At 41.3% G+C, this 25,325-nt stretch overlaps 1 protein-coding gene across 6 annotated transcripts in view; it reads right to left on the reverse strand.

The window, feature by feature from the left end:
- Nucleotides 1-8,182: 8,182 nt before the first annotated feature.
- The window catches only part of MKLN1 (muskelin 1), a 98,321-nt gene continuing 81,178 nt past the window's right edge, over nucleotides 8,183-25,325 (reverse strand). For 5 of the 6 annotated variants that reach the window (XM_055712288.1, XM_027798262.2, XM_055712291.1 and 2 more), the window contains 6 exons: nucleotides 25,155-25,302; nucleotides 24,038-24,152; nucleotides 21,319-21,458; nucleotides 18,636-18,738; nucleotides 10,241-10,295; nucleotides 8,183-8,497 (listed from right to left, as the gene is read on the reverse strand). In XM_055712288.1, the coding sequence (XP_055568263.1) occupies nucleotides 8,376-8,497; nucleotides 10,241-10,295; nucleotides 18,636-18,738; nucleotides 21,319-21,458; nucleotides 24,038-24,152; nucleotides 25,155-25,302 (683 nt within the window). In that variant the 3' untranslated portion in view covers nucleotides 8,183-8,375. The remainder of the gene's footprint in view (nucleotides 8,498-10,240; nucleotides 10,296-18,635; nucleotides 18,739-21,318; nucleotides 21,459-24,037; nucleotides 24,153-25,154; nucleotides 25,303-25,325) is intronic. The other variant, XM_055712289.1, reaches the window with a different exon arrangement.

The following is a 25,325-nucleotide window of genomic DNA, read 5'->3' on the forward strand; positions in this document are numbered from 1 at the left end:
TCTAAAATGAGGCACGTTGCATCTCAGCATCTAAATGTACAAGATGCACATCACCACCAGCCACAAGGATGGCAATGTCATCTCCCATTAACTGAGGAGGAGCGAACGGGCTTTCATTTTCTGTCCCTAGGCAAAGTGGTCTGCAAGGTTGGGGGTCTCCAAGACTCCCATACACACATTTGCTTGTATAATTAAGGTCTTTTCTCTGGCTTACGATCTCCACAGCATCCCCTCATTTCCTGCTGCGGAGGAGGATATGCTGGAAGATACAGCAGAAAATACAGCCTTAATAAATAGTAACAGCTACTAATAACTAGAGTTTTGTTTTCTTTTCCACTACCCAGCACAGCAGCTTCTGAAGCAAGAAGTGTTTTGCACATCAAAACATCAACAGGAGGGAGAGAGGGGAAGGAGGACAGGAATGATGAAGGAGAGATGGAGGAAATATTCTGCCTCCACTGCTAGTTTGCCTTCCCAGTTACCACAGCAGACGAGAGAAAAAACAAGTCACTGGCACAATAGTTATCTCCTCTATGGTTAAATAAAAGTATTCTCCAGTACAGGAGCTTCCTTGAGGAAGGAAATCAGGCTGTCATCTTTTGAATAGCGCATATTACTACAGGGTAAGCAGAGGAATCAGCCACTGTTCAGACTTGGACTATTTGCAGTGAAGTCGCTGACTTGCAACGAAAAAAGCACAGGTTGGTAAAAGCCATTTTCCCCTTTTAAGAGCTGAGTTTTTTGTCAAAACCTTAAACAAAAAAAAGTCACTTTCAGCCTGTAAGTGGCTTCTTCAATGAACAGACTCTGTTCACACGCTGCAGCACTCTTCTTTTTAGTGAAACACAAAGTAATTATCGCATCCCCTGGCCAGCTAGTTACAAAGTCAGGATATTTAAAGTGTATATTCTCATCACTGGAGGGAAAAACCTGTCCATTGGTACTTGGGATGTGAAGTATACTGCAACCACTGGAGCCACTGCTGTGGTCTACCCTCCCCACCACCCTGTTAATTAAAAAGCGGCTAATTTGCCTTAATCTCAACGGCAGGTTTCATCAGAAAGCTCAGAACATTTTTAGGTTTTAATAATCTCTAAAGCCTGCCAGACCTGGTCTGATTGCTGGTTGTGCTGTACAACCTCCAGTATGTTTGAACAGTGTTAAGCCCAGCTGGCCTCCTTGCAATCGCTACAGAGGGACCAGGGATTAAAAAAAAAAAAAAGTTTTAGCCTCTCTGGTGTCTTTGGGATGGAGAGGGACAAAGCTCCAGGTGAAGCTCTAAGACTAGAAGATTCTGATATTGCACCTACTTCCGTTTGAGAAAGAGCCAAAGAATCCAGCTCACATGGGGGGGGGGGGGGGGCAGGGAAAGAGCTTTGAACAGCAGACCTACTTGTCAAGGGAGTTTTAAAAGTCCTTCCACAACAGATAGACCACACTTTAAACGCATGCTCACATGAGCCATCACTACATCACCCCCAAACCTACTTCTCCTCCCCCTCCCTCTGCCCTGCTATGCTGCAAACTGAACCCGAACACCCCAACTCCTAGCTGCTGTCCTCCGCTGGTGAAAGATTTGGGATGATGAAAGCAAGTGGCAGAAACCTAGGACACCTTGAGGGTTGGCATTATCACCTTTTCCTTCTGTCAAACAGCTACCACACTCCTGGGACCGTGCAAAATAAACGCTGCCGAGACGGGCGGGAAGGCTTACCCCAGTGCTGGACGCTGGGGCATGGAGGGGCACAAGGAAATGGCTGTATGCTGCGGTGTTACGCTGACAGCACATCGTGCTGCTGCTGGGAAATCTGCTCCCACCACACAGCTCTAACCTGTAACTCCTCAGCAGGTACTCCATTAAACGCAGGGAAGTCTGAAGGCACAGCATTTTAACAGCAGTGAATAGTGAGTACACAGGGAAAGAAAAAGAATAAATGGGGGAACGCCCAAGGGACCATGCTTTGACCATCATGCTGGACAGCATGTATGCTAGCGAGAGATCTTCCTTTCAAACAAGTAGCAAAACCAAAAATCCAACCTGGTAGAGCCAGTTTTGAGCTATTCACTCACGCTCCTTTCCCCAGGAATGAACCACGAGGCCATGCTGGAGCCGATTTCTGACAGCACTCAGTCTCCAGGTCATCAGTAAAAGCTGTGCTGACTTACAGCAAACAGCTGGAAGCCAAAGCAACATGTACCTTCGTCTGCACCAAGTATAAATTAAGACTTCAGGGTACCGAGTGATACACTGACAGCAGCTTAAGCAAGTCTGTGGCTGCAGATACTCGGAAGCAGAGCACTGAATTCAGGTCATAGCAGGTATCTGGAGTTCATCGCTAACATCAATTTCAAGTATATGAAATCAGAGACAGCGGCAGTACGTTACCTTCCGGATCTGCGCTTGGGCAAGATGCTGCTCTGCCGGCCCACCTAAGCCATACAGCTCGTGTTATATACAGCCCATGCAACCACTGTCCTCTTCAGAGGTTTACATATATATAGATATATATATAACCAAAGCATACATGGATAATCCAAAGGGACGCTATCCAGCTGGCGCCTGCCAGGAACACCAGAAGTATACCAGCTGGCATCAACTGTGACATTTTCTTGTGGGACTCTCAAATGGCAATAAGCAGGTCATTAACTGGCTTCCACTCTAAAACCGCATTTGGATCCACTGCCTACAGATAAAAGCATCTGGAGTCAATTTATCCAAGTGCTGAGCCATGTACTATTATAATGGTTCCAGTACAGTAAATCTACTTTTTCCACTCCAACTTCTCATTATAATAGAGGCTTTCAGTAAAACCAGGGATTTTGCCTACAAGTCATTACCACAACCAGCTTGAACTATTTCCAGCATAACCTTTTCCATGACAGGATAAGATGAGGTCTACCATACCCATAGGCATTTAGATACACCAACAAGCTTCTGAGAGTACATTTACATTTCCACAATATTTACAGCTTAGGTACGCCTATCAATCTATGCCAAGAACAAGTCACATAGTTGTTCTCCTTTCACAAAGTAAGACCCATCTCCAAATTACCATGTGTGCTAATTAAAATTGGCCAAGCTCATTCAAAGTTTCTATAATCTTCCCTCTAATCAGAACAGCAATAATTTTTATTTTTCATTTAGTGGGACCACCTCTGTTTTTGTAATAACTACAGCTACAAAACACCACAAGCACTTCCAGAGATATACATGAATTGCTTTTACTGTTAGGACTTCACGCGACAATGGCCAAACCATTCCTTAACTTGTCCAAGCCAAGTAATATGCTAAAATTCCAAACATACACCAGGACTCAAGTTTTCACAAGACATTTTTCCACTTCAAAAAACAAAGGTACTGAATGGAAATATACCTAATAATTTTTGCCATTTTCCCCAGAAGCAGCGCAGCATTACATCAACAGAATTACCGCATGTACAGAGATGCAAAGCCATTCAAGTTTAAGGTTGCACAGAGCTAATTCATACTAAAGTTTCACTTGATAAGCTCTACAAAAGTATTTCCTTCTCGATTCCGAAATACAGGAGGCAGCAAGAGAATTAATAGCATTACAGGTACCTGTCACCCTCCCACATTTGAAAGAGGCAGCGTTAATGCTCACCTCACAGCAAGAGCAACAAACAAGTTTCAAGTGTTTCTCAGAGCACTGCTCTGAATTTATCACTCGTCTGCAGCACCCACAACTGCAGGCTGGCACAGCAGGGCGAGATCAGCATACACCTTCGTGACAAAGAAAACTCCCTTCTCAATATTTGCACACATCAGGAAAATGATTCGGAAAACAGCTGTTCCACAAAGCCCTACGGAAAACACTCTTCCAGAGTCATTACTCTGCTTGGCAGGAGTCTCTCCTGGAAGAAGAAACAGCTAACGGAGACCCTGACACTTGTGGCTGCCAATTAAAGAAATACACAGAGGGCTACTAGCCCCACACCCCTGCAAAGAGCCTGCCCTCTTGCAAACAGGTGGGTCCAAATAGTTTGCTGACTGACTCCTCAATCTTTAAATTTTCAAGCTAAATTATCGTAATCGGTGACCAAAAAGTTTCAGTAATTTATTTTAAACCTATTGCTGCATCCTTACTCCAATACAATCTTCAATACAAAAGGGAAACTTTAGTAAGCTCTTTAGGAAAGTGTTCTAATTTCACTCTAGTTGCCACCACACAAAGCAAATACCAACTGGAAAAGCTTTTCCGGTTGGGTCTTCACAGACTGATTTTCCAAAAACGAGTGTATGATGTTCTGGTAGGAACCTCCAGCCTGACCCCTGAGCTAGTGTGTACCTGCATGCACACGGAGCCACCCTGGGCAAACAAGCAAACCCCAGACACGTAGTTACACAGCTGGATACAACTACATAAACTACACATCCAAGATCCTGTCCCGAGAAAGGGCAAACTAAACATTGCCAGGATGAAGTTCTCCTTCCTCATTATATTGAGCAAAAGGAAGAGATGCTTAAGAATAAATACATCACAAACATTACCTTTAGAAGAGCCAGAAGAGGAAAAAAATACAACTAATTTCAATAACCACTTTGCATCACCCTTCAGGTCTCCCCAGGATGAGTATTAATTAATGGGATCCTCAAGAAAAACGGCAAGAAGGTGGCTATAGTCTCCTCATTTTTAACAACATCATCTAAGTAGGTCCTTCTGCCACAAGAAAACATGTTGGGGCACACTGTGATAGCAGCACTTGCTTGGAGAAGTCATTTCGAGAGAAGTTTCCAGGACTTCTGCCTTGCAACTACTATGAGGGGTTGTACAGGACGAATGTTATGAAACTCAATTAATTCTGCCTAATCCAAGTGACCAAAAATCAAACCTGAAGAGCTTTATTTCTCTAGGAAAACATGTCACTTGACAGGAACAACTTTGCATAAAGAATAATTCCATGTTTTCATAAGAGATGATCTACTAAGTAATATCATAAGGACTACACTGAAGACCAGTGTCAGTGAAGAACCAAATTCACGAATCTCAAAAGGATATTTTTTTTTTAAAAAAAAGCTAAATCAGGACTAACATCTTGATGCCTATATCAAGTTTATTCTGCCTTGACTACCTATAGCTTTAAAAAAAACATACCAGAACCTTGTAACTTTGGCTTTAAAGACCCCAGTCATCATAAACGACTCCCTCTCTGACAAGTAATGATGCTTTCTTTTACAATACCTCATTTACAAGTTAACACATCATTTAGAGATAAACTACTGTAGTGCAAAGATTATGTGGTGTTAAATCCATACACAAAGTCACCTTATATTATAAGGTAAAGGCAAACAGAGTATGTTTGTCTCGTCTAAGCTAAAAAGCAGTCTCTGCTACAGCCTGCAAGCAGTAAGGGTGAGGTTCAAAGACTTCAAGTACAGCTTGTATATTTATAACATTGCATGCACTGGGCTGTGAAACATTTTCAGGTGGCTGTTTTCAGATCAAGTGGGTTTCTTCTCTGTTTATACTTCAGTATTTCTGTAATGATCACATCCAATGCTTTCCTGGGATATCACTGGTATCTTTAAAGCTCTGCATGTAATTAAATTCAAACTCTCCCTGTAACTGCTTGTCAATAAGTGGCTTATTTTGGAAGGAAATTTATACTTCACTGCTCAGAATTTTTAATTAGGTTTTAAATCAGGTAGCATAGCATGCACCAACGCAAGGAAGTAATTTAATTTTGACTCCTAGCTTTAAGGACACAGGACCAGGAAAAACCCTTGGCAAAGCCACAAGGAACCTTTGCTTTGGATTAACCTCTCTGGCCACAGGGTGCCTCTGCTGCTCAACAAATGCTCCAAAGCTGAGCAAATAGCTTCTGCTGGTTAATCACCAGCTGTAATCCATAAACTGTACTTGTGCGAGCTGAAATCGATCTGCTCAGGATAAAGGTAGGTCAATATCTGATCATCCTGAAGTGCTCTTGTTAGCTGGGATTGTCAGTCCTGCAGAAGCAATGCTCACCTCGCTCAGACAAATCAGTCCTTTACACGATGATACAAAAAATCCCACCCCTGAGCCGGCTGTCAGGCTTTGCATGCACCCCCGACACAGAGGACAATGGGTTTTGATCGAATTTCTGTAACGCAAATCAAGCCTGACACGATGCACTGCTCACCAGCAACAACATTCACCAAGCTTTTGGCATTCCTAAACTTCTACCATCTGCTTGCTGGGGCTCCTCAGTCTAGCTGCATCTTTCGGGTTCAGCCTCACACGTAGTCGTCAAAGGCGTACATGCAAAAGTTTATGAAGAACTTGATTAGAACACTGTCACATAAAGTAATTAATCATCTGACTGAAGCTGGAGAATACACAATGAGATAAAGTGATAAGGGAGCACAACAACACTCAAATTTTAAGTACTACAGGGCTGCAGCATTTTCACTGGTTGCATTAAAAGTGCTCGGTTCAATCTCAATGGATTCAACGCCTCAGCTGGAGTACTCCCCCAGTATAGCACTGGTGGTATGCTACATTTGTACCATGCAAGCTCTACTTCAGTTACAGCGTCAGCAAATGTAGCACATTGTAAAGCCTAGCAGTGACGTAAAACTTTCCATGTCACTGGAAAAAAAAATGCAACGTTTCAAAGAAACAATTCCATCAGATTTTGTTTACTGCACTATGCACTGAGTGGATTCTTCCACAGACATCTGATTTGTCATCCACTGAAGTATATAATGTCAAACCAGCCTCAAGTTACAGGTTACTTAAAAACACTGTATTTGTATAGTCCTCCCTGAAGACAAAGCAAAGCCTAACTGCTAACATATTGTTCCTTTGTAAGTGATTAAACACTAGCATGAGTTTTTAAATCTATTTCTAACTTACCAGGACTACAAAACTCACACAAAGAACATGACAAAGAGGCAATACAATGCAATCAAAGCAAGCAGACACTGGAGCTCTGAAAAAGACACTTCACTAACTCTTTATTTCAAGAGTCCAAATCATCTCTGCGCACACAAGACTTCCATCAAGCTCACCAGGAGTCACATAGCCACTGTGGGTGCAGTGATGATACCCTACTGGCATGAACATTTCTGGACATAAAGCTTTGCAGTTTCATTTAAGTATTTACATCTGCCAGTTTGTACTGAACACTCACCGACATTGAATGCAAAAAATCTCTAATGCTGGGTATGCATATCCTTCATTCCACTTCATAGTGCAGCACCAAGCCCTTACCTTCTTTATAAAGAAGGCTTTCTGCAAGGAAGAATATATTTTCTCTACATATGCATCAGCTTGCTTTCAAAGAGCTTTATGATAAAAAGGCCTCCCTCACATTCAGATCTACGTCTAAAATGCATTTGAAGGTGAATGAGCTGCACTATGTAGGAAGGAGACAAGCTGTTTGCAGCAATCCTCTTTACATTTACACATCGACGAACACACACAGAAGCATAGGTGCATGTAAACGAAGACAATCTGCTTCAGAAATCCTACACCCAACCCAGAGTCAGGTTGCAGAGGTTGGATGTGCATGTGGTGGAAGACCCAGTTCTGCTGTGCTCTGCGAGGGCCTGCACCATTTCTCACGGGAAGAGCCCAACAGCAAAAACCAAACAATCCCTGAAAAGGGGCCTGTGCAGATGACAACTGCACTCCCTTTTTCCAGTGGTTTCTCTGAGGTTCCCACTTGCCTGTCAGGTTTAAGTGGAAGGCTCCAGAGGACAGAAGATAGGCATGTAGGTACATTCAGGTTTAGATTGGGTATTGGATGCAGTCAGACACGCCTGTCAGCCCGACTCTGGGACAAGGGGACAGATAATTTGTAATGTGTGCTCCCCTTCACATGACACGCTGCTATTACAAGATTCAGGACACATACATTACTATTACCTCAACACGTGCCAGCGTCCCATTGCCAAGTTATTCAGCTGCTGAGGATGGAGTTGTAAGATAAAGCAATATATCATGACCAGCTACAAGTGAGCAAAGAACAACCTCCCCCCTGCTTTCTTACGAAACCCAAAATAAAACCCATCATCTTTAATTCCAGACAACTCACAAATCTCAATTTTCTCCTACAGGCAAAAACGATCACTGCATGATTGGGTTTTATTTTTTTTTCTTTCCCCCCACCTTTTCATCTTACATTTGCTAACTCAAAATCCAAAGTCAGAAAAAATATATATATATTTAGTCGGAAGTATGTCAGTTACATTTTATTAACCTACTCCAAGGGAAAAGCTTCAGGGATTCACCATACAAGTATAAAACCCCTTTCAAACACCTAGGGGTTACTATATTACTTCATCCCAGCAGTCAATCAATGCAGTAAAAAAATTAAAATACTGAAAATGGATGCTTTTCCCCTCTTGCACATGTCCAGTGATGGCTCCGTTACAGCGTGATGAGGTCCACCAGGTTGCCTTTAGGAGGGGTCATGTTGTCTGGAAAGAAGTTAACTAGCGTATCAAACAGCTGAGTTCTCTGCGCATACGTGTGGTCGACATCCGAAAATCCTGGGGAAGAAAGAATAGAGGAAAGCAAGTCAGTGTTCACTTCTTCACACACTCAGTTTAGCTGAGGAATACGCCAGTTGTCCATTTTGGACAGCTGTTAACTGTTTGCTGCTTCTGCCTCGACAAACTAACAAGGCTGCCAGCTCTCCATCCCGCTACTATGTGCTTATACACACAGAGATCACGTCAGCCCAAGCCAACACCGCAATCAAATGCCATAAAAAGTAAAAAGCAAATGGCTGTCAAGCTCATTGACAGTCCTGAAAAAATGGGGGAAGCAAGAGTCCTCAGGGGACTGCTCTGATGTCCCAGAAAACAAAATCTGTGCAGCTATTTTTATTTGGTGCCTCATTTCTCCTGTCCTCAGGCTTTCCTCATTATCCTCACTACTCTCTTAACCAGATCTGGTACTTGTATTGTTTCCAGTTTTTCTTGAGACAAGCTCTGATGATGGTAGAAGTCCCAAGTGAGAGTTGGTATTTAACCACCCGACTTGCACAGAGGACCCAGGCTGCACCATGGTACACGGGTGCTTTGCAAACTAGTTTTGCGAAGTGCTGCCTCCCAACAGGGGAGGGTTTAGTCTGTGGCAGAAACATTGTTTATCCAAATCCTCAAACCATCAGCAGCGAGAACAATAGTGCGCACATACAACAGTTTCTTCTGCTTTGTATTACTTCAATCACTGGTATCTCAAAGGAATGCTTTTTAATTCAGTGAAGTAACTCTTCAGTTAATCAAAGTCAACCAAGTTAATCAAATCAAGGAGGGCTTGGTTTTTATATTTATTTTAGAAGCAGCATTTAGTGTATGTATCCTCTTAACTCTAAAGCCAACCTCTGAATAAAGTATTGTGTCAAGACCCAAGTCATCTTTTAGAACACTCAAAACTGGGGGTGGGGGGTGGCTTCTTTCTGATAACTTGGCTTCCCTCCTTTAAAAAAATTCATCTAATGGCATCAACTAGGTAACGTCTTCCAAACCACACAAGCCCAGCAAAAGCTTCTTCAGCCAGCAGGGCAGATAGTGCAGTAGGTTTTTTCCTTCCCTCAATTTCTTAGATTGGGAGTTAATGCATCCAAAAACTGAAGTCATTCATGCTCCAAGCAAGAGCTCAGTAATGTGAGGACAACACATTACAAGAATGTAAGTTATGCCTATAGCCTTCCTATAGCTTGCCCAGAACTACACTCTCGACTGTTTAGAAGAGTTAACTGGCCAGAATAGTGAAGCAAATTATAGCTTTGGCTCAGACCTCCAGTTTCCAGCCCTACACGCCACTGTTTTCTTTGCTCTTGACATTCTGCCCAAAGAACTAGTTTTGCAAAGAACAGAGCGAACCAAACTACTCCAGGAACTGCAGTTATCACAGCAAACAGAGCTGTAGCCATGCTGTGAGATTCCAAAGTGACATGACAGGATATGCTTTATTCCGACCAAAGCTTCTGTTTATTTGGGTAACAGTGAAGCATCAGATGTAATAAGAGACACAAAATGATCCCAGGAGGCATGGGTTTAAAACCACTGGTGACAGATGTTTTAAATATGGACTTGAGGCATTGGACACTGGTCATTACAAATAATTTCTCAAATGTCTACGTAGATGCGCTTCGCATATTCAAACCAAAAAGGGCCTACAACATTCATATGAACTATAAAATTTGATATAAAACCCAGCAGAAATTAACAGTAACTACTGGAGGGAATATAGATAATAGAATTCTTCTGATACACAATACTCACCAAGAGTGGTGAAATCTGAGCCAGACTTAAATAACGCTGAAGCAAGGAGCTGAAACTGCAGAAAAGGTGGTGGAGGGACAAAGAATGAAATAAAATAGTTATTACCTACACAGGAAAAAACCTGAAAGATTAATAGAAATACAAGTGGCTTTACAGTTGCTGGGTTTTCTTTGCCCAGTCCTTAGAACTACTGTGCCATACACAGGAATAACAGCAGCAGACACTTTCATATGAGCAATATAATTTGTCACCTTGGCAGAGCAAGTTGGATGGTTTTTCCTAGAATTAAAGCAGCGTTGATGCAATGAAAGGTACTTGACTGAGAGCCCTAAAACTTCATTTTTTTATATATACTTTTTTGCCTCCCTGGCAGATATCACAGTGCAGAAGTAAGGTAGAGCCTCTTCCACACAACAGCGTTCCCAGGGATGAATGTGGTACAGTCTCTGTGAGCAAGGATTAAATGGCACGAAAACAGGGTAACTGCTAGAGCACAGAATGAACTTCTTGAACAACAGAGAAAGCTTTAAATGGCGACAACTGTTCTGAACTGCTGGAGAAGCTCGTATCACCAAGTTTAAGGCAATGTCTTTCTACCTAAAAAACATTCTTTGCTTAAAACATTTTTATTCATGATTCAGATGTTCCCAAGTAACACATTCACGGTTTTAATCTCTCTTAATATCTACTGATAGACAGTGCACACAGTATCTTCCTCTGCCCTCAGCTGCTGTTTTCAGTTACCCAGGTAGCAGCAAAGCTTTGTGCTTTGTCATGTTTCCTTAAAGAATTAGCTGATCCCTTAAAGGCTGGTAATCTTTTGTATCCTGTCTGTGCATCTTTACAGCACACAGCCCGGAAGGAAAGAAGGTGGTCAGGGGGAATCAGACGAGAAACACGTACATTCAAAGAAAAAGTGGGAAGAACAGCCAGGAATTCCATATCCATCAGTTTAGTTTCAATTTCAAGAAAAAACAGGGAGCAGACAATTTGCAGGCATCTAGGAGTGAAGGTGGCGAGTAGCAGCTAACATGGATTTGGCAATAACAAGTCGTATCACATCAATCTGATTTCTTTTACAAGGCAGCACACCCTATGGATGGGACTTGGCAATAGATGTTGCCCATTTTGACTTTCATAGAACTTCTGATGCTTCTACGTGATATTTAAGGCAAATTATCAAGGCATTGCCTAGACTAAGCTAACAGGGAATGGCAAATAGGTCAAATAACTTTACTGTGGGTAGCTATCAATGGCTTGACATCAAAATGAAGCCAAGAATCAGAAGTGATTCATCTGTGCCCCAGGCTCAGCATCATTCTGCGTTTTTAGTGATAACCTGCTTGACAGAACAGGACATGTTCACCGAGTCCACAGACCCTATGCCATGCTCAGACAGACTGCCAGCATATAGCAGACAGGCTTCAGACTGTTTTGCCATTTCATGCAGCTTACAATGACGGATCAAAGTGCAATCCGCTAGGACCAAGTGCAAATCAACATACACAGGAAAGATCAGCTATACAAAACAGGTTGGGGTGCATAGGCTCTGTGAAAACAGATTTAGGACTCAACAGATCAATGTCATCCTATTGAAAAAAATGACAAATGCATAGAAAGTGCATGAAGAGTAATAGGATCTTAAAATAAATCAAGTAGTTCTGCTGTTATCAAGGCTCGTAAGTCTCATCCACAATAAGGCAATCACTTTTGGATGCCCTATATCAATTAGCAACATATGAGAAAAGCATTAGAAAGAAAAAAAAAAATGTAAGTGGTCTGAAAACCAAGCTTTATAGATAGTTCAAAGGAGTCAGGTTTGCAAAGCCTCCACAGAAGAACGGCCAAGGAGGAAAATGCAGTAAGCCATAAATTCAGAAGGCCACTTCAAAAAAATAAATCTACAACTATGTGCAAGAAGCCACAAAAACACTTCAGCAAGATCAGTTTCAACATGACATCAAGAAAAAAAAAGTCTAAAATAGAAATGTAAGTAGTGTGCTGGAGTAAGTTGGCGTCTTTTGGGGAAGCTATCACATGAAGCTAGCACTGGAGGTATTTAAGAACAGGTTAGAAAGATACAGGATTGACAAACTGCAGAACAGTGGGAAGAGGTTCATTAAGTACCCTCTTGAGTGCAAGGTCCGGTTATATGAAATCAAAAGGGAATGCAACGCTACATGTGTATTTCACTGCTAGCGTAACTTGCAAGAGTTGCTTGGCTCCAAATCAGCAACGTACTTAAACAGATGCCCAGCATAAATAGCTCCAAAAGTTCCAACAAAACCGGTGGCTAAATCTGTGCTACTTTTGAAAGCAAATGCCATGTCCTGGCCATCTTTCCCTCCCACACAATTGCCTTACGGGCCTGCTGCCAACTGCCTGGTAGCACATGAAGCCAGCTACACTGGGACAAAGCAGATGCCACATGCTTCAAGGGGTTCCCTTGTGTCCCCCAGCAACGCCAGCAGCCATCCTGCTGCAGACAGAAAGCAAGCCATGCTTAAGGCTGGGTTTCAGGATGCCCAGCTAAGAGACTATATAAGCAGGATCCAGCTAGCTGACTTGCTGAACTGAGACCAAAAATCCGTTGAAAAGACCCTCTGCCAAGTATTCCAGCCTCATCTGCGTGAGGCGTGATGGATTTTTCATGGCTACAAGGTTTTTTTCCAGCTTTGTGAGGAAAGTGTATCTTGTCTCCACTTCACTGATGCTGCTGCACTTCAGTCAACCTTGAGGTTCATTGTTTATTTGTTTTGAAATTGTATTTTGTGTATCAATTCACTTTTAGAAAGCACCTTCTGACAGAGTAGTCAAGCACCTAAGTTAAGAACAACAGTTATGGACAGCACTGAGGCTAAGCTGTTTCACTCTGCATTTGCATTACAATGCCAGCTAACTCTCTGATGTCCTCCCAAAGGACCCCTACTTTTTCCCAGCCAACTGTTACCACTTACGATACCAGGTCTCCTACACACCACTCACAGCATATATCCAATGTGGCATTTTCTTCCGCAAGTTCAAACTCTGATCTACAGAAGGAATTAATTTCTTCATCCATTTTTCTATAGTATTACTTGTTATCGTAACAGACGGGAAGTTCAAATTCTGACTAATTTTGGGTCCCCTAGTTGAAACTGCCAGAATCTGATTTTCTAAAATGCATAGCATTATGCAACAGCTTCTGAATTCACTTGCAACCAGAAGAGCAAAGCCCTCAAGCAAACCACACGTCAAATCCCTCCATCAGGTATCAGAATGAGACACCCAATTAATGATCATCTAGGAAAAAACATTTGCTTAACTTCACATAGCAACCCTGCTACAGAGGCAAGACCAGAATTCAATTATCCAGCAGAAGCATCCAACTGCTTTAATCACACCACCACCCATTTTCTTTTAACAATCCCTCCGGCTCACTGGCTTCATCCATTCCAAATTCAGCCTCCATAGTTCCCTTCGCTACACAATTAACTTCTCTCAGAGATCCAACCCACCTTCTGAACTAAGGTAAGGATTCCTTAGAGATAAATATGTCTGGTTAATCAATCTAAGGCTATATTTGTCATATATCTGATCCATTAGTTATATATCTGGCTAACTAATACAAGGTTAACTAATATAATCAACCACATTTGGAAAGAGGCCAAATTAAGGCTACATGGGTAATATTAATTCTGGCATTTTCCAACTTATGACTTTCATGCTTCCAACATTGTTCTATAAGTTGTGCGGACTTCATCTAGTTTTCTACCTACAGCAAAAAAGCAGTTCTGCCACGTGGCAACCTATGCAAGTTTTAGTGTATTTGCTGCTGCACTCCTCTGATTTTTGCGCAAATGAAAATGTTAACACTAAGGGGGAATGAGTAACTCTTGTTTGGGATAACCCAGCAGGTTGTATGAATCTGAACTGATTCATAATGTCTGATTGATAAGGACAGAATTGATTGATGTCTGTATGGCAAGTGCTCAGGTCACAGCATAATAAAGAGTTTCACAGCTTTGACCAGTTCTGTTGGGACGGTGGTTCGTAGCATAGACTCAAATTCTTTGAGGACAGAGCTGTCACTAGCCGAAGTTGGGAAGGCTGAACACTGTTTTTGTAGCTCCTTGGCTCCAAAGCCTCTGTTCCTGCAGCACGCAGACTCTGAGGCTTTACAAAGAATCACAGCAGGACATGAAGAAGAGAAGCACGCTTTTCTTAGCTCCTTCCTAGAACTATTTTTCCCCATTTGGGCCTCAATTTTCCCAGAAATATCAGTCTAATATGCAGACTCAAACAATACTTCTGGGCCCTGCTGACTTTATCTGGCAAATTTATTAAAGACAAGGTCTTAAGAATGGAAAGTATGAAGCAGCCTTGAACAAGGGCCTCCAGCCTCAGTCTACAAGCTAGTCAGGCCTCAAATTGGCCTCCAGGTCCTCGCTCTTTCTCCTACTGTGCTCCAAGAAAAACATACTGCAAGTTTTACTTGCACTTTGGATCTGTTTTATAGCAATCATGGAACTGAGCTTCACCAGTAGTTGAATCTCTCTCTGAATGACAAAATAACCTTACCCTCCTTTACTTGGGCAGCACTGGCCATTTTTTGTATCATCTTGGTTTCTTCTATAGCCCACTAAGCAGCGGCAAGGTTTGGGTATGATCACTCCAGCATTCAAGGAACACCACCTTTAGCCTTTTATGCGACCTACTGATGTTTTTGTGCTTTAATGGCACCTGTTTTTTCCTTGACGTAAGTACAAAACTTGGAATTCATTTTGATTTTCTATTTTGACCATCCTTTTATCTTGAAAAGCCTCTAGCTGTAAACTACCAACAAACGCACATCTGTGTGTGTATGAAATAGAACACCACCCATGCCACCAGAAATTTTTACACCAAGAAATGACAGTCTTTTATACAACTTTAATCTCTTCGTGAACTAGAATACACAGACAAACTTCCATGAGCTCTACCATGGAAGGATCTACACTCCTTTACATACAGTATCAGAGCTACTAAGCCAGTAAAAAAAGATGAATGAATGGGAAAACACTGAACTAACCAAGAGGTTTAAGCAATTTCAAGCAGAATCACAGTTGAAGAGAACTGTATCTGCATTTGTGGGCATCAGCAGAGACAGAGCTGACATATAGCCTGTGGCCACTAAAACAAGCACCCATGCCACACTTAGTACTTGCAGGCATCTACTTTACTTTAGAATAATAAAAAAGGAAATAAAACTGTAACCTTATTAACATCCCTAAAATTCACAACAAAGGAACAAAAATCTGGGAGTATGCTCCTACTATCAATCATTCATGCTACTTTAAACAAAATGGGTTACTAACGCCAAAGCAAGTTTCAGAACAGCCTGTTTATTTTCCTTGGCATCCAACTCAAAACAGCTGAAGAGACTTGCTTAACTAAATTAGAAGAAATTACTTCCATCATAAAGCAAGTAAGCCTTACCTCAATGCGAAATTCTGCTTGTAACATTATATAACACTACTCATATCTCAGTCCATAAAACATGAAACCATATGGACCAGTCTCCAAGAGAACCACAGCACAAAGTTGGGGATAAACCTACTCAGCTTGGTCCTTCCCAAATTTCACAGTTGCCCTACAGAGAGGGGAAAGAACCGGCAGAAACTGATTCACTTAACATTTGCCCCACTAAGAAGCCTTCCAACACGAAGGGCTGTACCCAGCACAAAGCAAGCCGATCAGATATATAGCCTTTGATATTAAGACGATCTCAACTACAAATAACGACAGAGTATGTAGGTGTCTGGGCTGAGATACACAATCGAACTGGTGCTTGAAATTTGATACGGAATCCAAAAAGCCTGCGTCAGTCCTTTGGAAAGCACAAGAGCTATTTGAAGATGTAATGCCAGAGCAAAAAGCCAACTCAATGTGATAACCGGAAGGTAAATTGACGTCAACTGGAAATACACCCAGTCAGTACCAGTGCAGCAGCTGGCGTTCTGCCATACCCCCAGAAGATCTTGTTACAGGGGACTTTTTACAAGGGCATACAGTGATAGGACAAGGGGTAATGGCTTTAAATGGAAAGAGAATAGATTTAGGTTAGATATAAGGAAGAAATTTTTTATTGTGATGGTGGTGAGGCACAGTTGCCTGGAGAAGTTGTGGATGCATCCTCCCAGGAAATGTTCAAGGCCAGGCTAGACGGGGCTTGGAGCAACCTGAGCTAGCGGAAGGTGTCCCTGCCTGTGGCAGTGGGGTTGGAACTGGGTGATCTTTAAGGTTCCTTCCAACCCAAACCATTCTATGACCTGTTTCGGTGTAAAAAGCCTTGGAAGTTAAAGCTTTTTCACCAGCACAATTAAAACAACAAAATAAAAACCCAAACAAAAAAGCCTCCCAGAAATTGTTAAATGATTTTAGGAGGCCACTGAAACAGGAGCTTTAATTCTGCTGAATGGTATGTGCTGATCTGATGGAGAGAAGCTATTGAATTTTGTTTGGATCGGTTGTTAGGCCTGCAGAGAAAGGACTGCCAGTGTATTTGGCTCAGCTGGACTGAGCTACCTAAGCTCATGCAGTAGACCATTAGCATGCTCTATAAAAAGGGAAAACTTTTTTTAAAAAACATTTTATTCTATTTCTACTTCGTATGACAAAGCTACTACTTTTCATCAAAATCTCAGAGGAGCCAATGCAGTCAGGAAAATTCTTCATTCTTAAAAGATGGACAAGTTAAATACTACACACTGAACCAGGAAAATCAAATATAGAATAATATTAAAGGATTTCCTGTGCCAGATGTGCACAACGCACAGCCTTTATGGCAGTTTCTTTGGTCTGCTGGTGACAGCAGGCAGCATGAACTGAAAGTAGAGGAGCTTGCTGATCACACTACAAACGTTTTCTGTTCAGGTAAAAAGGCGGCACAGCCAGCCATGAGATGCAAGACCTCTTTAGGATTAACTGGTCGAAGAGACACACGGCCTTCACAGGGATGATGGGGCTACCAGCATGCAGGTATGACATGGACAAAATGGGAGATCAGAGAACACAGGAGAGTGGGTGGGAGGGAGAAGAGAGCATGAAAGTGGTCACTGTATATTATAGGTTATTACAGGTTCAAATAGGAAGAGGAAAGTTCTACCGCACTGGAAAGATGGGGCATAATTGGGCTGAGCCCGCTAAAGCATGCTTCATGGTCGGGGTAGGGGGAGGAAACCAACCCCTTTTCAACCTGAAGAAAAGCAGGATTATTTGTTGTCTTTCCTATGCCAGAAATTACTAGAAAGGATGTGAAACTACTTGAAATAAGGGACAGCTTAAGTGAGAAACCATCTAAGAGAACTTAGAGGGACAGCACTTAAATGTGTTATTGGATCAGGTGTTTATAAAAGCTAAGCAGAATTTATGACAAATGTGATCAGTTTCAAGATCCCAATATGAGTAAATACTTGTTTCTTAACTCTAACCCTACAATTCTATACCGTACATATGCAAGAAGCATATTCTCCTCCAAAAGCTTTTAGTTTTTGTATAATCTTTTCTTTATCATAAATTAAATCTACCAGATTAAGTGATTTAATCCAGAGACTCAGCATGGACTAACTGTGCCCATTCTCCCATCACAATTTTATAAAGGGAGCTGTCAAACCACTTCCAAAGTCATTAACACAGAGTAAGAACCAGACGAGACGTCTCCTCTTCCTCATCAACCTGTCAGGAGCTGAACATTTGTACATATAGCTGGCTGCCCCAAGTTCCATGTGGAAATTAATGGCAGAGTCAAATCAACCACCTTATCTGACACTTTTCGCTATTTCTTTAATCCTTTCTGTAAAGCATGGCACACTGCAGTAATGAAATCGAAACAGGAAATGGGAACAAATTCCTGGAACAAATAGAAGAACACACCTACTGCATAATATTCAAAAGGCAGAAGAAACATTGCTTCCTTCCCTTGGAATCTTATATGTATACAATCTATTTCCATAAATGCTTAAAATCTAGAGAAAAACCTCTCTCCCCCTGAACTATTTAATATTGCCAAGCCAAAAGGCAGTGTGAGAGTCTATCCACTTTCCACCGCACAACCAACTACAGACTCGTGGTATTTCAGAGTTTACATTTCAATTAAGTCTCCCAAAATACACACCAGCACGCTGGATTTAAAACAAAGGCCTAGTCTTCACTATTATGAGTACAACAGCTATTTTATCTGGAACTGCAGTTGTAAAATGACTGTTTCTAAAGCAGTACGATCTTCAGTGTGAGAAATACATGATACAGCAAAGTGTCATGCACCTGTAGAGCTTTTTCAAACTGAATAAAAGCATGGTTTACAAGGCTCAAAACTTTCACATGAGAACACAGTTTACACTTCTTTATGACTAAGACAAGGACCATTCATCCTTACCTCTTTTGTCTCCTCAGGGTCTGAGTGATCCACAGTTACATACAAATCATTCTGCAGGTACTTCAGTGCACTAAGAGGGTCAGTCTGAGCTTTTTCTTCAAACCTGCAAAAGGCGACACAGAAAACTTGAGCACAGCCATTTTCTTTGGTGTGAAGTACCACTATTTCTACAAAGAGCAAAACCCATCTAACAAAACCTTCAGCCTAGCACTTCCAAATAAAGCAGCGCTGATGGCAGCTCAGCCTCATATTTTCTGGAGTACACACTTTCAAGCCAGACTGAAACATGGAAGAGGTTTTTTTGAGGGGTCTAAGGGAGCTACAAGGGCAAAGTATTACACTCTTACTAGGAATATTCAAAAGTATACATACAGCAACTTCTTAATACACCCACATAAAACATTTAATAGTTTGTTTTCCACAAATAAAGTAAGGTATGAGTAGCACCTCATGGGAGGATCACAGTTCAGACACAGGCAAGCCTTGAGCGCTTCAGTCCCAGGGATATTTACATTCCTGACTGTGCAGAAGCATAACTGAAAGCACAGGGATGAAGAACACTCTCTGCTTCTGCCCGACAACAGAAAAAGGGACAATGGGCATGAAAACCCAACAGTTCAATGAATACTGAGCCTTAATATTCCACCTTTGGAAAGAGCACACGTACATAAAAATCCTATGCACCACGACTATTATCTTCTCATTTTCTTTTAATGAGCAGAAACTGTAATTTCTGTGAATTCTCTAAAGCAGTTAACATAGCCCTCAAAATTATTCTGGGCTCAGCATCCTCAGTGAGCACAGCTACTTCCCTGCAGCACCAAGCTGGGTGGAGAAGCCTAGAAAGGGATGAGGTTTAAAATTCTTTATATTTTTTCTTCTGTCACCTATCCACTGAATGCAGTACCACACTGTCATCTTCTGAATCACCAATACACAGTATTAAGCCTTCAGAGGAAAACAACGCAGACAATTCTGGATTCCAGAGATTAGGATCCTAAAAACCATGATCTCAGTTACTTAACTGCTTTGTTTCAACTGCTTTGCAGGAACACAAGGTATTTTATTCATAATATATTTCAGTTACCTTTAACAGGGTATAGCCTGTCAAACAAAGAAGTCACACTGAATAGACTGAATGATATTATTTTTTTATTTGGGTCATCTGCTTGGCTATTTATGCTGTAGTGGATATCTGTAGTACAACTTTTGAAACTGTCTAAAGATGCAAGTCATTCAGCCACTGCACGAAGCACAAAGACTACGTCTGTTACTGGATGTACATGACATTTTGGTAATTAAGCATGATTTCTTCCAAACATCCACAGAGATCATCTTAGATGATATTGCCATGCTCCAGAGAGCTAAGTACCTTAAATAAGTGGAACCATTGACACCTTACTCTTCTATGCCTGGCCAGCTTGGCTCCACTATGGCTGACTGGTACTAAACAAGTTAATTGGCCAAAAAGTACTCCAGCTGATGCAGTAGATTTGCTTTGTATGCAAGCCAAGTACCTGTTCTGGTACTTAGAGCTTGAGAGAGTGCAGATAATGGGCAGGCAAGTGACTCCACAGCAGCTCAGCTCAAGCCCGTAGAGGAACATGAACTCCAGCAAAGCACCCATCATACCAGTGCCTGGCTGGTCATGTTTGACTCCTTCATATGGATCCCAACAGATGGGAGTATGGTGCACAGCCCCCAAACTTCTGCCAGACAATATGCAGCAATATTTCCTTTGCATTTAATTTAAGCAAGTAAAAACAAGTATTTGCATACAACCACATGTGGGTTTAATAAGGCTCCCAGATTACTGGAAAGGACCTTAATTCATAGGTATTCACAACTATTGCATGGGTAATCTGCAAAAGGCCTCATACAGCCACAGTGATTGTTAGTTGAGTATAGCAATTTGCTTGCTGCCTCGAAAGTAAAATACTGTCAGTGAAAACTGACCTCCAGCTCTTAGCAGGACCTGATAACAAAGTATTCTCACCAAGAATGCAGAAAGAGCTATTTACTGGCATCAAACAATTTGTTGGTTCTTGAAAGGCTGTCTCACTGCTGCAATTTCCTGCCTAAGGCAACACTATAAGCTTGGTTTTGTAAAGCTGTGGCCCTAAATAGCAACTGTAAGGCAGCTCTGAAACATCCAGAGCACAAGATGCAGAATTCAGCTACGCTGTGAAGCTTAAGTGAGATCTTTCAAGCAATTCCAAATGAGAAACTGATGACCTCACCACAGTTGAGTCTCAGATGTGCAAAGGCATCCAGCCCCCAGACTTCATTAGCATCCTTGCAAGCTGTTACTATCTCCTAGCACAGTGTTTCAGAAACATACTCCATTTCCTTGGGAGGTGACAGTACCAAAACACATGTTGACGAGCAGCAGAGTGAAAAGGGAATCTAAAAATTCCCCACAACTCCCCACACAACATCCAGATTTTTATAGTTTCAGAATAACATAGTAAAACCAGAACGAAGTTGATCTCCTAGTTTAGCCCTGCCCCACTGCTTTTTATTAAATTAAAAAAAATAAAAGAATCAAGACACATGCAGGCCATCATATAACCAACAAAGTGACATTTCCCAAAATAGTTTACAAGATATTCAAGGTTTATCAACTTAAAAAAAAGACACTTTGGAAAAAAAACCTGCTTGCAAGACACCTTTGTTTCTGTACCTGTGCTTTCTTATGAGGTATTTGCAGTGTCTTAGCAGGTATTCCTTTGAAGGTCGACAGAGCTTCAGAGACCAGAAGTCATCTAATCTCATCTTCGGAGAGCAGGACTTACCAGGATTCCCTCCAAATAAGTAATGAACCTAAGCAAATGAGAGGCAGATCAAAAAGTTGATAGTTTGTGTACATCTGTTAACAAAGACCATTCACTATTGTCAGCATCTTTGGAGAGGTTTATTGTGGAAAGAGGAAACTCTGCCTTTGACAAGCTGCTTCAGCTTATTATTAGCCTTACTTTGTCCTGTAGGAATGAAGAAAGTTCTCTCAAACTGCTTATGCTTTAAGATAATAAAAACCCCTACAGTTAGAACCTCCCTCTAGCAGATTCCCAAGATATCTGTAAACATCCATGAACCATGCGATCTTGTTCTTTAGGAAAAACCTATGAACACACTAAATTCTTAAGCATTTAAGGTATAAGCAGAAAAGAAGGAACTGAGCCACCTTTTTGTCCTGTTCAAGATACCTGACCCAAACAATACTGAAACCAATGGATTACCAACCTCTTCTCCAATCTTGTCCTCAAAGACTCCAAATTCTCATTGTCATGAGAAAAGCTAAATTAAGGAACCTATATTAAGCCTGTCTCTAATTTGGGGATGGGCAGATTACCCCCGTGTAATTCTGAGAGACTCCAGCAATCACACATTTTCTTTGAATAAAAAACATTTATGCTTGTTAGGAAAACTCAGGAAAAAAAGAACTTTGTAGACTAATTCTCTAGCTCCAGTCAGCACACTGTTAGTGAGGCTGTAGTACTAAAGCACCACAGTTCAGACAAACAGCTTTTCCCTTGAGTCAGCCAAGAAAGAGCATTACCTTCCCCAAAGACAAGGACCACTGACAAGGCGAGTGAGAACTCCTAAGGATGCTCAAAGTGACAACAAGCCCAGTCCAGCAGAATCTTGGGAGATGACCAACAGGCCCGTGTCCCCACCTGTCCCATAAACTCTACAGAACCTTAAACTGACTTAGAGAAAAACACTTCCATGGTCTCTGGAAGGGCAAATGTATCAATTCAATACAGCAGCCTAGCTGCAAGACACTCAGCACACCACCCAGGCACAAAGAGCTAACTGAATCAAAAATAAAACAGAGAGCCAAAACTGTAATGTTAAGAACAACTATGGAAGAAAACACCAGTCTTACCAAGAAACAGAAGCCACAACCATTGCTTCAAAAAAGGTTCTAGTAACCCTGAGATGCCAATCGTAGAAATACTAAACATACCTGTATGCAAAATTCATTTTTTATTCACAGCAGCTCAAACAAAGTAGCCTAAGAGCCGTTTTGATAGTTTCAGAATACAACACCTTTGAAATGCAAGGCTAGACTTACAGAGAAAATTGGAAGTGTTAAAAAAGGACTCTCTTCACTTTTTTTTCTTCACATCGTTTGGTATTTCCGACTCTGAACTGTTGATATTAAGCTTTCTACAAAGGGTCTTTAAATACTGAGGTTCAAGAAGTCCAACAGGCTACCTTTCTCCACAGCTTTAAAAATAATCACTCAAAACAATGTATTCTGCATCCCACTGATGTAGGCTCTCCTTATTTATATCAGAGGAGTTTAGAAAGGTCATTTGAACAGAGGTTTCTAAAAATAAGACTCTTCAAAACAAGCACATCAAATAGCTCTTCAGATAAAGCTGGGCAACTGCCATGATTTATCAACCTTCACAATACCTTACAAAATACTACTCTGAATCTCATGGTACCTTACACTCAGAAGTAAGCCATTAAAGGAGGAACAGTGACAGTCTTATCATTCAAGTCCATGAACACAACAAAGCATACAAGTTCTCCACACAGAAGCTGCACCTTAAAATCACCCTTAACCCCTAAACTTTTGGGCTAGCTTGGTTTCCCAAATCTGATTAACATCCCATGGAATGATAAGACTGAAGTGTATTTGTCTTTTTCAGTTCAGACTGTTTCAGACTGACAACACATTTTAGAAAAAGTTTATTTTTTAATTGTAAAATAAACGTTACACATGCCACAGTAATTTAAATTCATAGGTTAATGAAATAATAGTAACAATCCATGGGTTTGTGCTTTTTGGTTATATATGCAAAAAGTCCTAAGTTTACTGAGCTTTATGTATGCTATAAATATATTTTATGTATGCTATAAACAATTTTAAGTCTATAATGGACACACCCATGCTTAAAAAGTCCACTAGTGCTAAGAATGCCAGTTGCACCTGACATGCCGGGCAAAGTAATACACCTGTGTTAGAGCAGATTCTTAACAGTGGTTAGTTCATTCAAACACACTTCCCCCTAGAAATGTTGGTTACTACCTGTCACTAACAGGTTGTGAGATCAAGTCCCTGAGGACAATGAATGAAGCTTCAAGTGTTCTCAAGTGTGACAACAGCTAGGAGCTAGCCACTTGACAGCTCTGTAGAGGTTTAGTATATCCCACTGTCTGCATTTTGATTTCATCTAGGAGCTATTATGTCTACTTCACATAGTCATAAAAAGTAGCTTAGCACCTTATTTCAAAAGATAAGTTAAATGAATGCTACCCACCACATTAACTCAAACATTAACCACGTACAAAAAGCTATATCCATTGTACCATCTTTGAAGAAGCAACTACACCTTAAGAGCAATACGACTAAAAAAGTCACCATGTATGTATCTGGGCCCTCATACCTTGTGCAACTCATCATACACCAGTTGGTGGGCAAACCTTGGGCAGGGCTCCTCCTCCTGAAGGCTTTTACCTGGATTCTCTTTTGCTGCTTGGTCATTCTTATAAACACAAGACCTGAAATACAAGGCAGTAATGATCAGTAGTACCTACAGGAAGCAGAAGTTGTTACTGAAAGGCTATAAGGTACAAAAGATGTCAGTTTGAACTGCTTGGCGTAGAACACCAAGTTTTTCTTACTTCTTTATATATTGTCTCTATTATACCATCCTCATTCTTAGCTCTACAAAGAAACGCATCCACAATCAGAGGTCATCTTGGCTGAACACAGTCCACAGTCACAAGTCAAACAGGAAAAAAAATCTAGAAAAAAATCTACGTCATGAGCTTGGGAGGTATCTTCAGATGTTGCATTATTTGCTAGAAGAATTCCCATTTGTGAAGATTTTTCATTATGGAGAATACCATCTTGGACACAGTAGAGCTACAGGCCACAGCAAAGCTAGTATTTCAATTATCAGTTTCCAAGCAGACTTAAGTTGTAACTGAAAAGCTGTTAAAAAACCCCCAAACAAACACTACCACCAACCAACATCCACACCTTTCAAAGTGATCGGTCCCACATTAAAAGAGACCCTGAATACAAAAATGCTGCCAGCTCTTGAAACAGGACAGCAGCAACCAGCTACCAAATACAATACAGCAAAGAGACGAGGAAATAATTTTCTCAAAATCCTGTATCCAGCAGCTACCTGAAATACCACTGTACCATGAATGCTACTATTAACTTGTAATTGACTGAATTTGCTGCACCGATGATTAATCCTGGCCTTGAAAATTTCTTACTGGACAAGTTTTTCATAATGGCTTGCTGCTTCTCATCTCCTGCACCTGCCTCCAGTAAGGAAGTTCACATGATTTCTCTCTCTCATTTGGCTTATTACCATTGGTGTGTCTAAAGACTAGGGGGAAAAAACAAGTGCCTCAGGAGAATGCAGTTTGCCTTCAACATTACCATTCCATGATTTTAAGAGGTTTGAGAGTTACCTGGGAGACAGGATTGCTTTCTAAAGGAAGTCAGAGTAGATGTTAGAAATAACACCCCTTTCATGGGCTTACCAGCTGTTCCTCACAATGTCATAAATCCAGAAGGAATTCCTTACATTCTCTTCCCGCTTCTCCTTGTCTTTACTGAGCCCTGACAAGACATGGATTTCATTCAGTTCTGGATCAATGGTAGCCCTTTGAGTGAAACCTGTCATTGGAACTGACAAGACAAATAATAAAAAA

This window comes from Falco cherrug, chromosome 5, assembly GCF_023634085.1.
Source record: "Falco cherrug isolate bFalChe1 chromosome 5, bFalChe1.pri, whole genome shotgun sequence".
NCBI lineage: Eukaryota > Metazoa > Chordata > Aves > Falconiformes > Falconidae > Falco > Falco cherrug.